The sequence below is a fragment of the Macaca mulatta genome, chromosome 12 (assembly GCF_049350105.2).
Source record: "Macaca mulatta isolate MMU2019108-1 chromosome 12, T2T-MMU8v2.0, whole genome shotgun sequence".
Classification (NCBI taxonomy): domain Eukaryota; kingdom Metazoa; phylum Chordata; class Mammalia; order Primates; family Cercopithecidae; genus Macaca; species Macaca mulatta.
Genome location: NC_133417.1, coordinates 91,367,039 through 91,384,841, shown reverse-complemented (window position 1 = coordinate 91,384,841; position 17,803 = coordinate 91,367,039). Strand labels below are relative to the sequence as shown.

Here is a 17,803-nt window from a genome sequence, read left to right as displayed (position 1 = left end):
GGAATGAAAGATGACTAAAACAGGATTCTTTTTCCTAAGGAAGGTCACAGTCTGATAGAGGAGGTAAAAACACATCCAATCACCATAACACAATGTAATGCATTAAGCTTTTACTCTACCACCATTATATTTAGTGTACTGAGGGAAGACAAATGAGTGAACAACTAATTATATTGGGGAAAGTATCTGGGAAGATTCTAGAGAAGATGTAACAATTGTCCCTTAATATTAAAAAATGATCTTTCTAAGGAGAGATATGTGGCAAAGATGGTTCAGGTGAAGAATGGAGGGAGCAATGTAAAAGATGTGAAGTGCAAGGCATGGTTGGAAAAAGGGAAGTCGTTTGGTATAAACAAATTTAAAGAATATGTTGAAGGAGTCATGGAGGATGAAACTGAAAAGCTAAATTGTGCCCAGGTTGCAATAATGTAAAAATGTTTGAATTTTACCTTGAAAGTTACTGACAACCATGAGATATTTCTAAAAGAGTAGTAACAGGAACAGATTTATACTTTCATTAATAACTTTAGGGGTAGGATAGATTAGGGACGATTAATAGTATAGGCAAGGTAGTGGAGTAAGAAATGATGGGGAAATGGGTAAGGCATAGGATAGATTTAAAATACAATTTGAAAGTAGTTACCTATTGCTGCAAAAATGATGACCTCTAAATTTAGTGGCTTAAAATGACAAGAAATCTTTATGTTCTCACACACTTTCTATGAGGCAGGAATTCAGGAGCAGCTTAGCTGGTTGGTCCTGGCTTCAGTTTCTTCATGTGGTTGCTGTTACATGTCAGCGGAGCTGCAGTCATTTAACAGCTTGACTGGAGCTAGAGGGTTCTCTTTCAAGATGGCTCAATCATATAGCAGAAAAGTTGGTGCTGGAAATTGGCAAGAAGCTTAGGTTCTTTGCTCCAAGGACCTCTCCATAGGGCTATTGGAGTTTCCCCCAAATGCACGAGGAGCAGCTTCTCTTAAAGTGAATAATGCAGGAGAAAGAAGGCTTTTGTGACCTGGCCTCAGACATCACACTCTGTGATTTCAGCAATATTCTATTGGTATCACAATTCAGTTCTACCCAGTGTGGTAGGGAAAAACACAGGGGTGTGAATTCCAGGACTGAGGTTCATTGGGAGCAGTCGTGGGGCTTGGCTCCCACAACTTTATCCTGAACATGCCAATCTGTCTCTTTGTGTGAGTCAGTTTTATAGTTCTTTCATAAAGGCAGGAATTGCTACTCACAATAGCAACTGCTCTTATTGCACTGGTCTATTCATGAATGCATAATAAATGCCTCCGTAACTTCTAGCAAGTGAGAAAGGTGCAGTGAATTTAGCTATTGTCTGGACTTCAGGCAGCAGGAAGAATGGGATTGGCTGCTGTCATTGTCACAAAGCTTGTTAACCCTAGAGAACACAGGAAGTGGAAGAGAGGTTCATTTTAAGTAACATCCAATTAACGAGATGGGGGGGAAATACATGCTGCTTTGATCTTTTGCTGAGATATCTCTCCCTTCTATCTCTGGGCTAGGAAACTAGATTGGTGCAAAGGTCAGTTTCTTATGGCAAAGGACAGGATGAAGGTGCCATTCTAGGCTTTTAGAATGTGTATGTGTTTATGCACGTGCTTGAAGTATTTTAAACACTCCTGTTATGTGTTTTAGGTATTTAAAATCCAGGAAACAAGTGATACAGTGCTCACTCTTTACTCTTGCTCTCCTAACATGCATATTTTATCTATTTAAAGCTATTTGGAGATCGTTTTCACTCCTGCATTTAACAGTTGTATGTATATGTGTGTGTGTGTGTGTGTGTGTGTGTGTGTGTGTGTATGTACTTTCTCTTTCCATGCCCTTAAATTCTCATTTAGGAATACCTCTTGGACACTCAGTCATTCTCACAGAGAAAATAATGAAACAGATTTTTAAAAATACTTATTTTCAAGTGTGAAATAGAACCTATGTTGTATTAGTCCATTTTCACACTGCTGTGAAGAAATACCTGAGACTGGGTAATTTATAAAGAAAAGAGTTTTAACTGACTAACAGTTCTGCATGGCTGGAGAGGCCTCAGGAAACTTAGAATCATGGTGGAAGGCACCGCTTCACAGGGTAGCAGGAGAGAGAATGAGTACCCACTGAAGGGGACAGCCCCTTATAAAACCTTCAGATCCCGTGAGAATTCACTCACTGTCACGAGAACGGCACTGGGGGAAACCTGCCCCCATTAATCAGTTACGTCCCACCAGGTCCCTCCCACCAGGTCCCTCGCACAACACTTAGGGATTATGGCATTATAATTCAAGAGAAGATTTGGGTGGGGACACAAAGCCAAACCATATCACATGTTCTAGAGACATCTCTTAATGGTTGCTCAAAAGCCTAACTGAATGATTGAGGTCACGCCATCCTGCAATAAAAATGTTAGTAGGCTTTTAAACACATTGAAATGTACATTGTCCAGATGCTTTCAGGCATAATTGCAATGACATTGGGATCTTATTCTGAGTTGGCAATGTGCTACAATAATTTTTTTAAGTCAGCAGCATTTAATTGATTTGAGGATTATTCCTATGTTTGATATTTAGATGAGATTGACAAATACCCATTTTTCTAGAATAATGTTTTAATGCAAAATTTTTATGACAGAGTATCTGTGATGCCAAATGTTGCTCTTAGTTATTTTTCACAAGAGAGCATCATTATGATTTTCCATCAGTAAAATTATTTCACATTTTTAATTAAAGTTGGCTTGCTTTCTGTCAATGCAGTTGAAAAATGAAGTTTTTTGATATATTATAAAAGTATTTCACTGGTTAGTGTTTCTACACAGAAATTATCAAATATAATGTCAGTGAAGACTATTTTGGGCAATAAAGTTTAGAATATTTGTATGTACCTTTTTCAAACAATGTGAAAGTCATCATGAAAATTGCAGCACTTTATTAAGGATAGCTTTTTAAAATGATGTTGTAGAAAGAGACGAGATAAGACACAAAAACGATAAGAAAAACACTTTCAGTCCTAAATTCGTTATTTATTAGTGTGGTTTTTAAGTAAGTCACTTTATATCTTTACTTTCAATTCTGTGTGTCTTGGGATTAATAAATGTACTGTATAATCTTATTGTGAGGATTAAATGAGCTAATATATGAAATAATTTTAGTATACAGCCTAGGAATATTAGCATGTGATAAATATTTATTTCTGTTTCTAAATTTTCTTTATTCTTGCCTTCTAGTTGAAAAGTATATTAGATAATGGGTAAATCTAAGAAAACATGTTGCAACAAGAAAAAAATTTTGTGTAATTGTGTGCTCAGTTATTTCAGCTGTGGAACTGATTTTGCCAATAGATGTAGTTTGCTTAGGACTAAAGAAAAGTTTATCGTGTGAGATATTTTGAACAATTTTATTATAAGAATTATTTATTTTATGGAAGAATCTTATATAAAATATTTAAAGTAGGATCCACATGGTGGCCAACAAGATTATAATGATCATATTAATAATAAATCTGAATTCGTTTATATGAGACGTGAGATTGGCAATTGTCTTCAGCTCCCAGTATTTCCTGTTGTCTTAGTGGCCAGCTTTTCTTCTTTATATTACCTTATTGGTTCCTGTAAATATTTGTTGTCTGTGATTTCAAGCATCAGAATAAGCTTCCATCCTCAGGATTTATTTTTGGCAAGATAATTTCCTTTTCCTAAATGGAAATTGCCTGCTAGAGAGTCAGCAATAGTAACACAAATTCATATACCTGTCTTCATCTGCTATTTTCAAAAGCCCAAAGAAACAGCAACAACAACAAAAATAATACCTGATTATATCAAAACAGAAAAGAGCAAAACAAATCAACTTTGACCTAAATAGAGAAAAATAATCCTCCCTCTTTTTTAGCTTCAGAATGATAGCATACTTCCTAAAGCCTTACCATAAATAGCATTATTTGCAACATGGCCAATTTTCTAATATACATATACTCATATAAAACAGGGATCTTAGAAATCAGCAGTTTCAGTTCCAGGTCTTCTGAAAGCTCATAGAATTCTGCTGAACTCTTACTGACAGCTTTGGGGATTGTACCTTTGATGGTAGGGCCAGCTCTTCTTACAAATTTTTCCTTTCCTTCAATTTGAAAATAATATGTACTACAAATGCTTTGATTTCTTATAATTGCCATCATACAGTTAATGACAACTAAATTTTATTATAATAACACCTAAGTATGAACCTAAAATTCAGATTGTCCTGGTTTGTTTTTGCAAAACTGGTGTAAGTTCCCTAACAATCTGATCATTGAATTTATGTTTACTCTTTACCCAAGGTTAAACATATCATAATTGGACAGTGTCCCAATAAAATAATGTTATGTATTATATCCAGTCTCTCAATGCTCATCAGGATTTATTCTCGTGCTTATTTTACTATACTTGTTTTTTTTTTTTTTTTTTTTTGCCTTTTTAATCTTCTCATGTTTGCCTTCAAATGATTAAGAAAATGGAGTGCGGATAATAAAATGAGAGGAGTCCAGGTGCTTCATTAATATAAAGGACATTCCACTACTTTAAAAAAAAAAAAGTTTGTGATTTGAGATCAAATGGGGAAGGTAAAGTTGAAAAGTGCTGACATGTTACCAAATCATCAGCATTGTGAAACAGCAGGTACTGGAGCCATTCTAGATATTCATTTATGTTGACATTTTTAGGACACAAGGGAGAAAGTGTGGCTGTCAGTTATCTTATTTTGCTACTTTTGTAAAAGATCTGCTGATTCCTTGTGTATAGCTCAGGTATCATTTCAAGTTTTTCCTTGCTCTAAGCATCACGTCATCAGCCTGGCATCTTGTGCCTATCTCTAACTGTACTATTTCCTTTCTTCTCAATTTATGTGACTTTTTTCAAGATACTTCAGTATTTATCTCATTTAGCAGCAACAACATTCATGTATAAACAGGAAATAATTTTGTTCCTTCATTTCATCAAAAGCCATGTGTTGAAGATTCCTTTATTTATTTATTTATTTATTTATTTATTTTTTGAGATGGAGTCTTGCTCTGTCACCCAGGCTGGAGTGCTGTGGCCGGATCTCAGCTCACTGCAAGCTCCGCCTCCCAGGTTTACTCCATTCTCCTGCCTCAGCCTCCCCCGAGCAGCTGGGACTACAGGTGCCCGCCACCTCGCCCCGCTAGTTTTTTGTATTTTTTTAGTAGAGACGGGGTTTCACCGTGTGAGCCAGGATGGTCTCGATCTCCTGACCTCGTGATCCACCTGATTCCTTTATTTTCTAATGCAGGCACTGGGGAATAAAACCTAATAAAATATGGTGCATAGACCGGGGAGGGTGACCATTTCTCCTACTGTGCCTTGTCTCCAAAGAAAAGGAGGAAGTAAAAACTGAAAAATAACAGACTGATTGGTGCCACTGGCCAGGACTGCAGGTTAAAGATTAACCCCTACCCTAACCACTTGTGCTATCTATAGATCACAGACAATGGTATGGAGAAATACTTGCCTTGCTCACCACCCCCATCTAGTCACATACCCCATGCTTGCTTTGCTCAATCTATCATGACCCTGTCACGTGGACCCCTTAGAGTTGTATGCCCTTAAAAGGACCAAGAACTCTTTCTTCAGGGAGCTCGGTTCTTGAGATGCAAGTCTGCCGATGTTCCCGTCCAAATAAATTCTCTTCCTTCTTTAACCCGTTGTCTGAGGGGTTTTGTCTGCAGCTCATCCTGCTACAAGACAACTCAATGTGCAAGGAAAAAAGTACTGGTAATGACAAGTAAAGTGATACAGGTTACAGAAGATGGGCATTCATATCACTTAGGGCAGTGGTGGTTCTCAATCTTGTTCGCACATTATAATCACTGGGGAGGTGCTAAAATCTCTGTCTCCAGGCGCCACCCAACACCAGTTAAATCTGAATCTCAGAGGATGGGACTCAGGACCCAATATTATTTTTAAAACTTTCTAAGTGATTGCGATGTGAGACCAAGTTTGAGAACCACCAGTCTGGATATTTAAATATGAATTCCCAGGAGAGTTGAGACTTGAGGTTTTCTTTTTTAGAAGTATGAAGAAGCAGAGAATGTCATAATAGGAAGAAAGCATAGCTTTTTAAAGAGTCAAAAGACTGAAAAACAACATGACAAATTTAGCAACTCACAAGTTATTCAGTATGGCAAAAGAAAAGATAGTGAATAGAAGGTTATAAGGCTTGAGGGAAGGGTAGGCACAAAACTAATACTAACGGACCTCGACCTATTTATTTCCAATATAAATGATTGTTGTAGCAACAAGATGGGCATGGGAAAAAGGAAGTGAGTTTAGTGTAGTGAGAAAGGAATAGAAAAATAGAGATGGAACAGTAGAAGTGGGTGGCTATGAGGAAGAAATGTAAAACCAGAGTGTATAGGCTAGTACCCTTTGGAAGGAGCCAGAAACTGAAATGATCAGAGGCAGAGCGATGGGTTGGGGAATGGGGTAAGACAATTTTTGATTGAGGTAGGTCAGGTTTGATATTCAGTATTGAAACTAGGTGTAGAATGAATGTTTCATTTTTTGAATCTTCCATGGTGTGGATTGGGGGGCTGGAAAAGAGGGTAGAAGGAACTAGATAAGAAGGTGCATATCCTCTGTTACCTGGCTGGAGGGATCTGGGCTCAGTTTTCAGGCATGGAGATTCACCTGGGCTGAGGAGTAGATAGTGAGGTTGCTACTTAATGCTTACTTTAATACTCGGGATTGAAATCTATGTTTCCATATCTCTTCATGCTCTCTACTCTGCATTTCCCCCACATCTCCTGTACATCAGTCTGAGTATGGAGAGGAACCATACACCTATTTCTAAATCCAATTTGCTATTGGAGAAGAAACTCCTACACACAATTGATTAAACAAGACTTTCTGTGATTCAGGGAGTGGACACAGCTGAGCATATAGAGAATAGGCTCTCATTATTCAAACATGGAGGCATATGGAGATTGATAGTGATAGATTCTCACTGACCCATTTACTTCTTTTATAGGATTACCTAATGAGAACTATGGTTTGCACTTGGAAAGGGCATCTCTCTTACATGGGATATAGTTTGTAGCCATGTAAAAGAGACTATCAATTATTCATAGAAGGTTATTGCTCACACCCTCAGGCTGATTTGCATGAATGAATGAGCTGATTTAACTGATTAGCCATAGACAAGTACTGGTAAATACACCACCACTCTGTCACCCAGACTGGAGTACAATGATATGATCTTGGCTCACTGCAACCTCTGTGTCAGGTTCTAACTGATGTCTGAGGGGAGTTGGCAGGGTGAATGGCAGGTAGCTGGAAAACCACTTGAGGAATAGTAGACAGTTTTGACATGGCTTTACTCTTTCTCTGGGTGTGAGCAAGCTGTATGTACAGCATCAGCAGCATAGTTATACCTTTTACAGACAATAGTGGTTCCGAGCCAAGCATGAGCTCATGTGGGTGATCACCTAATGCACCTCACGTGGCATGGTTACATAATGTGTGGGGTTGTGCACCTGTACTCCAAACCTGCTGAGTCATGCTGCGCCAGAAGGCTGCCTCGGTCTACTCCTGACTAAAAAGCAGCCATTTCCCTTACACTCCACCCCCTAGGCTGAGGGCATCCTCTGGGCAGGGACACGTGCCCATAAGGCAGAGCCCTGAATCCATAACCCACAACAACAATACAGAGAGCAACAGCTCACTGCTAGGAAACCAGATATGCTACTTATGACTATTAGGGTCCATTGTAGGCCAGAGCCTAAGGGTGCCTACCATCTCTGCAGAGGGTCATCAGTAAGGCTCTTGACTCCATTAATCTCTTGTGAGAACTGTTGCAGGACTGCTATTATGTTTGCCAATTGTCAGCGATAAAGGTACAACATTGTGTTCCTAAAAGGGAACAGGGGCCTCCTTGGGCAGTAGTTATTATGTCTAAGGCCATTTGGTTTTGCAACACCACCTTTCTGATCTGGCCAGTAAAGTGTTAACAGGAGGAGGGCCACTTGGGTGTAATTCAGAGCCTGAGTGGTGTGCTCTGCAAGAGCAGTAACTTTTGCTTATGACACCCACTCCAGAGATAGTCATTGCCAAGGAGTAGAACCACCAGGGTGCTCGTTGAACTTGCAAAAACCAAGAGTGCAGTGCTTCCTGGTTATGTGGGTGTCTGGACAATATGGGGAGAACAGTGGCAGGTACATAAGGACACCCCCAGATACAACGTCTAGTCCAGTCAGCTGATAGGTAAGGCCACCTTGTGTCCCCACAGACCCATAAACCCCTAGGGGGCATAAAGTCCATTGGAGCCGACCTTAGTGGGGCTGCTTGTTCTACCACACCTTCCGTGTGGTGATACGTGTTATGTTTTCACAGGCTGTGATGGGTACCCATCCCACGGTGGTATTACCCAATGTTGCTGTATGCACTATGGTGCCTGGGCCAGGGGTACTACATGTTCCTCCACTAGCCAGCCTCACCCATCATAAACACTATGGGCCAGCAAGGGAGGGCAGGTGCACCATGGGTTTTGCGGCATCCTTTGTTCAAACCTTGCTGCGTTGTGTTCCAGGTGTCGGCCATCGGACCCCAAGTCTCCAGCCGTGTTATCTGCAGACTGTGATTGTATGTGCCAAGGTAAGTCATCATAGAAGCTGCTGCTGGAAGGACAGTGCAGATCCATCTGTTGGAAACATTGGTCACCTCACTGTAGGTGTGGGCGCAGTCCATAATGCAGTTGGAGCATGTTAACTTATGGTCAAGATCACAGCGCAGGCACAGATACTAACAGAGGTGAATCACATCTCTCAGGCAAAATAGAGGCTAATCTTTCATCCCTGAATAACAATGCAACCACCCAGGGCTTTTGCCCTGGGCGATGGTACCACACCTTCTCAGCTCACCATGGTTCCTTTGAGTCCTGTATCTGGGTCAAAGTCACAGGAGAGCTCATAATATGCCACACAGACAGTACATATATTCCCTGGAGGAGGGTTCCTTCCCTGGCCGTTCCACTATGAACAGTCAACTGTGTGGGGCTTGTTTTGAACACCCAAGGAGTGACATGCAAGTCATATTGTAAGTCCTCCTCCAGGGAGCTACAGTGGCCAACCACCGGCATTGGCTGCGGGGGTAGGGGGTGGTTGGAGGGTCCATGGCCACAGCCAGGTTTTCTGTTCTCCTGCCTTCAGGGCACTGGGACGGTCAACAACAGGTTACCATTTGTCCCTATACCTGGTCGGAGGAGGTCATCCTTGGTACCTACCTGCAACTGAATGGGGGCAGGGCCAGGCCGCCTTTCCATGCCCATTCATTCAAGGTTTGGAGCACCGGGTCCAGTCTGGAACTCCAGCCCCACAAAGATAGGGTTGTGACTTGCAAGCACAACTCATTCTTCAAGAGCTCGTTATATCACTCAGTCATACCCACAGCTTGCAGGTTGTATGGCACATGGAATCCTCACTTTATGTCTGTTTGTTGTGCCCATTGTTGAACCTGTTGTCCAGTGAAATGTGTTCCCCTATCACTCTCAACGACGAGAGGGCAAACATACATAGCACATAAATGTTGCAGGGCCTGGATGGTGCTCTGTTGGTCAGCCGCCCTGCAAGGGTAGGTGAACAACAGGCCTGTGGCTGTGACCATAGCTGTTAGTCATGAGTATACCCTTGTGACTTTGGCAGAGGCCCTATGTAATATACTTGCCATCTAGTCAAGGGCACTTTCCCTATCATCACTTGTTGTGTAACACTGAGCATCTGCCTCCATTTAGGGTATGCCTGAGCTGGGCATTTCTGACAAGCCTCCCAAATATATTGTGTGGGCAGGGACAGACCCCAACGTTTATTGACCTGTTGCATCAATTTACCCTCGGCATGTCCAAGTTTCCGGTGTAGCCACAAGGCCACATCTCATGTAGGTACTGACTCTAACCATCGTACCTTGGCTGAGGCATTTGCCTCATCATTGCTGGGGGTGGCCAAAGGCATATGGCCTGACACATGATAAATAGTTATATCTTTCTGATGACCCATTTCCCAGAGGTCTTGCCACATGGCTTGGCCCTAGATGTGTTGGTGGCCGACTAGTCACTTCTGTATTTTCCAGGTAGTTAACAACAAGGTTAAGCCTTGACAGACCACCCAGCTATTGGTACAGATTACCATAGGTGTCACCCCCTTGGTGATCACCATCCATACTGCTCTAAGTTCAGCTCATTGGCTACTTTGTCCATACCTGGTTTCAAAGCATATGATGTCAATACTTGGTTGGACTGCAACTCCAAGCAACAGTAGCACCTTGGCTAGACCCATTAGTGTACCATGCCCTATTAGGAAGGGGGGACGCCCTTCCTTAAATGGTGAAGGCTCAGAGTCTAGGTGCTGCTCAGGTCCCATGGCCTTATCTTGCATTAGGACTACAGGTCCCAAAATCTGTTGCAACTCTGCTGCTAAGGGACTTGTCCTCCACTGCTCCAAGTAGGCGCCCACTTCACCAAAGTGGATGTCTATGCCATCCCAGTCCAGGGGGTCGTTACCCATGAATGCACCCATCCCGCTACCAGGTAAGTCATCCACATGACAACTGCAGCCCATCCTGTCACACTCTCATAAGCCTGAAGGGCGGCATATACAGCTGCTAGCTGTTTCTCTGTCAAGGAAAACTAGAGCTTGGCTTCCTTCCATAGTTGGGACCAAAAGCCTAGTTGCATTCTCAGCCACTCTGTGTGCTGCCACAGGCCTCAACCAAAACCATCTGTGGTCACATGCACATCCGGCTCAAACGGGCACCCCTGGTCAACTACCCATAGGATTTGTGCCTGCTGAATAGCCCACTGGGCTGCTAGGAAGGTGGTCTCAGCCACATCATCCCAATCCCAGGTAGAGCCCTTCTTTGTTAACAGATGCAATGGTTTTTATCATATGAGCTAAATGGGGCACAAATGTCCACCAGTATCCCAGGAGGCCCACAAAAGTTTGCAGCTGCTTCACCATAGAGGGCCGGAGATATGTCTGAACCTTATAAATGATAGCCTCTCAGATGGCCTTTGTCTTACCTGACCGGATAACTTCCAAAAATTTGGCAGATAATCCAGGTCCTTGGACCTTGGATTCATTAACAGTCCAACCACATGCTACCAAATGTTGCTGCAAAAGGGATGCAAGATAATCAGAGATTAACATAGTATCATCAATATATTAGAATAGGCAGGCCCCTTCTGGACATTGCCAGGTGGCTAAATCTGTGACAATGAGACCATGACATATGGTGGGGCTATGCACAGAGCCCCGTAACAACATTGTGAAAGTCCATTGTTGCCTGTCCCATGTGACGGTGAACTGTTCCTGGCTCTCTGAAGCAATGTCAATGCAGAAAAATGCATTGGCCAAGTCCACAAGTCCACTACATAGTGGTATGGTCCCAGTTCCATTCTCATATGGTTCATCAAATCCATGATTGATGGTACAGTTGCATGCAAAGGGGGTGTTATTTTATTCAGTTCCCGATAGTCTGCCGTCATCTGCCAAGTTCCGTCAGTCTTTCTAGCTGGCAACACTGGAGAATCATAGGGGCCGTGGGTTCCTCACACTATCTGCACCTTCTCCAGCTTTTTAATTGTCTCAGTTATCTCTGTATGCCCATCTGGCAAATGATACTGTTGGGTGGATGTAACTCGTTGGGTTTGTGGCAAGACCTGAGGCTGGCGATGTGTATGTCCACACAGTACCAACTTCATCACACACGCTCAGAGTCTGAATTCCCCAGTCATGGTTTGTAACACTAGGCCATCTAAATGGTCCATCCCCAGAATGTATTCTGGTATGAGATAGACATACACAGTATTTAAATGGGGAGCCAAATGGCAGATACCAAGGTGCAGAGATACAGGTTTCACTGTTACTAACCAGTCTCCATAACCGTCAATGTAAGCAGGTTTGCCCAGAAATTTATCTGGTTTCTCATAAACAAGCCTGCGATCTGCGCCAGTATCCACCAGCAACAGCACCCACTGTACATTGCTGGGGAACCAGTGGATTGCTAATTCCACATGTGGCCTCTAGTCATCTGGTGTCCTCCCACGCCGGGCACCTTGGCCAGTTCCATAATCAAACAGGAAAGGCTCTACATTTCTGGTTGGCTGCAGGAAGTAGTCTTTGAGCTGAAGCTCCCAGGCGGGACTGGGTCACACAGAAATGTCCTTCCCCTTGGGCATTTTCTGCAATTGGTGCTGCAGGGACAATTGTCTCCACAAAGTTAAGAGTACTTCATTGGGCTGCTTATTGATTTTCTCTTGGTCGACTCTGGCCAGAATCACATCTATCTACATCTGTGAGCATGCCATTCATTGGGACTCCCTTTTCTCCCATGGGATGGGGGGGCCCCACAGCAGGACATCTTCCCCTTCTTTACTGCACAGATCCCTCGGTCCCACCGATGGCCTTCTGCTTCCCTGAGAGCTTCCATAGCAGTGGTCACTTCATGTATTCAACACCCTACATATGGGGTGAGGACAGCAGCTAGGGAGCAAAAGGCACTCGGGGGAATGGAACCCAACACGAGATCCCTCATGTGGGAGGCAAAATGTTCATCATCTGGCCCATGGGTATTCAGGTCAAACATAGCCTGCTACATACCCATCTCCCCAGTGACTTGCACAAAATCGGCATATGACTGCCATTTAGTCACGATTTTGGGTATTTTACCAGTGTCATTCCACAGTTTGTATGGCTTCCCATAGTCACTCAATCAGGGTGTGGTCATCTTGCCCTTGCGCCAACCTCCTGCTCACCTGCAACTGCTGATAGAGGGACGGGTGAATCGTAATCGAGGTTAGCTTTTCCATCTCAGAGGTGGAACAGAAGATACTATCTGCTCTCTTTGCCCATAAACAAAGCATCCATGCAGGCAGAGGTTCCCCTAGACCCTGGAGGCACTGCTTTCCTAATTCCCACAACTCAGTTGGGGTAAAGGCAGTGTATGAAGTATGTTTCATTACAGTGTTGGGTCCCTGAGCCTGCTCTTGGGGCCCCAATGGCTGTTCATGATCTAACTTCTGACAGACCACTGGGTGAACTCGTAATGGGGGTTCTTCCTCCTCCGTATCGGAGTGGGAATCTCTGGCTGAGACCAGGGACTCAGGCTTGCATTCACAGCAGCCTCAAATTCCTTTTCCAAGCTCTGTAGCCAGGTCTCCAGGTGCCCTGCCTGCATCTGGAAGTCCCCATTCATGGAAGCTTTTAACTCTTTTTCTGAGCTGTGTAGCCAGGCCTCCAGGCTCCATGTCTGCACCTGGAGGGCCCTTACCTGTGCTGCATCCCTCGGGGACTTGGTGTATACTTCTTGTAGCACAGTAAAAAATGCCCATCTAACTCTGCCGGCAAAAGCTCGCTCCTTCTTGGTGCTGTGCACTTCTGGCTGCTTCAGTGCCTTTTCCATGCTCATGAGGGACCCATCTACCACTGCCCAGGTTTCTATCAGAGCCCATCTGAGCAGCACAGCTGCCACTGGGTACCACAGCTCATGTTGCAGCCACTTGACCCACCCAGAGGCAGCAGGGACTGAAGGCTCACTCACCTCAGGATCCTGCTTGTGATGCCAATTGTCAGGTTCTAACTGAAGTCTGAGTGAAGTTGGTAGGCAAGTGGTGGGTAGCTGGAAGAACATTCGAGGAATTGTAGATAGTTTCAACATGGCTTTACTCTTTCTCTGGGTGTGAGCAAGGTGTATGTACAGCATCAGCAGGGTAGTTATACCTTTTACAGACAATAGTGGCTCTGAGCCAAGCACGAGCTCACGTAGGTGATTGTCTATGTGCCTCACGTGGTGTGGTTACGTAATGTGCAGGGTTGTGTGCCTGTGCTCCAAACCCGCTGAGTCATGCTGCACCAGAAGGCTGCCTCATCCTACTCCTAACTAAAGCACAGCCATTTCCCTTAAACTCTGCCTCCCAGGTTCAAGTGATTCTCATGCCTCAGCCTCCTGAGTAGCTGGGATTACAGGCATGTGACATCACACCCAGTTAATTTTTGTATTTTAGTAGAGAAGGAGTTTTGCCATGTTGGCCAGGCTGGTCCTGAACTCCTGGCCTCAAGTGATCTGCCTGATTTGGCCTCCCAAAGTGTTGGGATTATAGGCGTGAGCCACCGCACCTGGCTATTTCGTTTTAACATCTCTATTGTCCCTCATTCTTTCTCTAGTTACTTATTCACCAGGTCATTTCATCCAGTCTTAGGACATTGATCTGGTTTGGCTGTGTCCACACTCAAATCTCATCTTGAATTGGTAGTTCCTATAATCCCCACATATCATGGGAGGGACCTAGTGGGAGGTAAGTTAATCATGGGGGTAGTTACCCTCATGCTTTTCTTGTGATAGTGAGTGAGTTCTCAAGAAATACGATGGTTTTATAAGGGGCTTTTCCCCCTTTTGCTCAGCACTTCTCCTTCCTGCCACCATTTGAAGAAGGGTATGTTTGCTTCTCCTTCTGCCATGATTTGTAAGTTTCCTGAGGTGTCCCAGCCATGCTGAACTGTGAGTCAATTAAGCCTCTTCCCTTTCTAAATTACCCAGTCTCGGATATGTCTTTATTAGCAGTATGAAAACGAACTAATACACTGAGCAAATAAATTGTTTATGACATTATACCCTCCTGAGATAAGAATGAGTCACTTTATGTCATAATAATATGATATATTCTCTGGATTATTATAAAAGTTTTAAGGTATAATATGAGAAAGTCATTTTTAGGCTTACATCTGGAGTTATATTTGATTTGCCCTCTTAAATTTCCAAGCAATATGTCACATTATTCTTTATCTTATTCTAATAATTAATCTTGTGTTTGAAATCAAATAGGAAACATTATTTTCTCTTTGTTTTTTGAATTTGAATTTGTAATATACCCAACAGTTCTTCTTTTCCTCCTTCTTTTTTCTACCACCCCTTTATCATAATGATACATAAAATACAAAATAGGGAGTGGGAACAATTAGATACTTTTGACACATTCCATGTTCTACATCAATAAATAGGTTTTAAATGGAACACAAGATGATCTATATTTCTCTAAAACTGACTAATACATTGAGCTAATCTGAGAAAAATGATGTGGTACACAACTGTGAAGGTTAGCTGACAAAACAAATAGTTGAAATAGTTTTTTTTTATTTTTCACATTAAGATGTTGCATTTCAAACTAATGCTACACATAATAAAATTCCGAGTAAGCAGGTTTATCTTTTTCATGAAAATCTGAAATGCAAGCCATTTATTTCTACAACTGTAAATGTAAATTGCTCAGACATATCATGTTAGTGATCAGAAATCACCAAGCTATTTTTCTTTGAGTATGGGCTCTTGCATCAATAGCCTTTGAAAAATATATCAATTCCTTGTTTTCCCTGATAAGGAGGAAATGTGACAAAGAGAACTGGAAGCACATGGCCATTTGGACAAATAAACACATTTAATAAAATGTCTTAGAATTGTAGATAAAAACAAAAAAATGAATGCATGCAAAAACTAGTGATACTTGAGTAAGATCTGTAGTCCAGTTCACTGTATTGGACCATCAATTTCCTGGTTCTGAAAATGCACTGGGGTAATGTAAGATGTTGCCATCAGAGAAATCTGGATGATAGGTACAAGAGACCTCTCTGTACTACTTTGGCAACTCTTTGTGATTCTGTAATTATTTCAAATTGAAAACATTTGAAATACAGAAATAAAAACAATACAAAAATTAGCAAAGCTTAGAATATGGTAAAAATATTTACAACAGAAAACCAATCACTTGGTATGTTGTCTTTACATTTCCATAGTTTGTATTTTCAGGTTTATAAGGGCACAATTGTATTTCCAAAATAAGCAGCAAAGCAGCAGATACTGAATAATGTAATATAAAATTGATTTCATTTATCAGTGTAACTGGGAAGTATTAGAGGTGCCAGACTGATATATAACATCTAATCAAAGGAAAGGCACCCAATTGCTAATTTCAATGGCTCATATGATAATAAATTCTCAATCTATGCTAGATTTTTTAATGTTCCTAAGCAACCGTAGTCCTCCAGTGACTTCATTATGATCATGTTAATGTGTGTTTTTACTCAAGGGTAGTTTGAGAAGCAAATTATAACTACTATGAATACTGGAATTACGAGGGGAAATTCCAAATATCATATTATTTTGATATTATAAATAGTTCTATGCATAATATCAAAATAGATGATGTTTACAATAATATCTAGGGCTTGAGGGTTCTTCTGGTGTAGTAATTCATGAGTTTTCTAACCTTAGACTGGGGATATATTGGTAATTTATTTCATTTCATGTAATTCATTTCAAGCTGGAAAGACTCTCAGGTTACACTTTCAGAGTTTCCCAGGTGTAACAGCTTATGATGTATTTGTGACTTTGGTGATAATTCTAAATATTACAACTGCAACTCTCATGATATTTACACTGGATCTGGCACTGTTACCTAAAATAGAGAATGGCAGCTGCCTGCTTACAACAACACTTTCTGCAGTTTAGTAGTTGATACCCATTTTAAAAATCCAGTCTTAAAACTTTTTAGAGTCCATGTAGGCTCCTTAGTTTCTAGTGATGAAACCTACAAATAGTAAAGTACAACTTAAATACCAGCAAAGTATAGTCATATGCCACATAATAACATGCTGTACAGGTTTGTAGCCTGGGAAAAATTGTGTATGCCATATAGCCTAGGTGTGTGGTGTGTAGTAGGCTATACCATCTATGTTTGTGTAAGTACACTCTACGATGTTCACACAAATATGAAATCATCCAATAATTAATTTCTCAGAACATATCCCTATCATTTAGCAATGCATGACCGTAATAGGATAATCTAGAAACATTGGAACTTCTATATTTAAGTAAGTGTTGTCTTTTAAAAGGATATTATTTTAGGGGTTTTTATGCTTATTTCAGTGACTCTGCCATTGTTCAAATATATTGGCCTCATCTATGGGCTTTGCCTATGGGTAAAGACTCCTACTTTTAATTATTGTGGTAAAAATCACAAAACACGAGACCTATCCCCTGAATACATTTTAAGGGTACTGTACAGTATTCTTAACCATAAGCACAATTTTTACAGCAGATCTCTAGAACTGTTTCATCTTGCGTGACTGGAACTTTATACCCATTGAGCAACATATTAGGGTTCTCCAAACAGAACCAATAGTACACACGTATACACATACACATTGACTTTGTAATATACCCAAAGTTCTTCTCCTCCTCCTCCTTTTTTGTGCCACCCCTTCTTCACAATAATGATACATAAAATACAAAGGAGGGAGTGGGAGCAATTAAACACTTTTGACACATTCCATGTTCTACATCAATAAATAGGTTTTAAATGGAACACAACATGATCTATATTTCTCCAAAACTGACTAATACATTGAGCTGTGTGTGTGTGTGTGTGTGTGTGTGTGTGTGTGTGTGTGTGTGTACTGTTGATTCTGTTTCTCTGGAGAACCCTAATATGTTGCTCAATGGGTATAAAGTTTCAGTCATGCAAGCATGTGTGTGTGTATATATATATATAGATATATACACACACATATTTATTTTTTTAATTTTTTATTTATTATTATTATTTTTTGAGACGGAGTCTCGCTCTGTTGCCCAGGCTGGAGTGCAGTGGCCGGATCTCAGCTCACTGCAAGCTCCGCCTCCTGGGTTCACGCCATTCTCCTGCCTCAGCCTCCCGAGTAGCTGGGACTACAGGCGCCCGCCACCTCGCCCGGCTAG

At 41.7% G+C, this 17,803-nt stretch overlaps 1 protein-coding gene across 3 annotated transcripts in view; it reads left to right on the top strand.

Annotated features, from left to right (window-relative positions):
* LOC106992658 (uncharacterized) overlaps nucleotides 1-17,803 on the top strand; it is a 377,390-nt gene that overhangs the window by 39,393 nt on the left and 320,194 nt on the right. For all 3 annotated transcript variants that reach the window (XR_013402075.1, XR_013402074.1, XM_077957302.1), the window contains exon 3: nucleotides 8,592-8,656. Coding sequence is in view for 1 of the 3 variants with exons in the window: in XM_077957302.1 (XP_077813428.1) it covers nucleotides 8,592-8,656 (65 nt within the window). In the remaining 2 variants the exon portion in view is untranslated. The remainder of the gene's footprint in view (nucleotides 1-8,591; nucleotides 8,657-17,803) is intronic.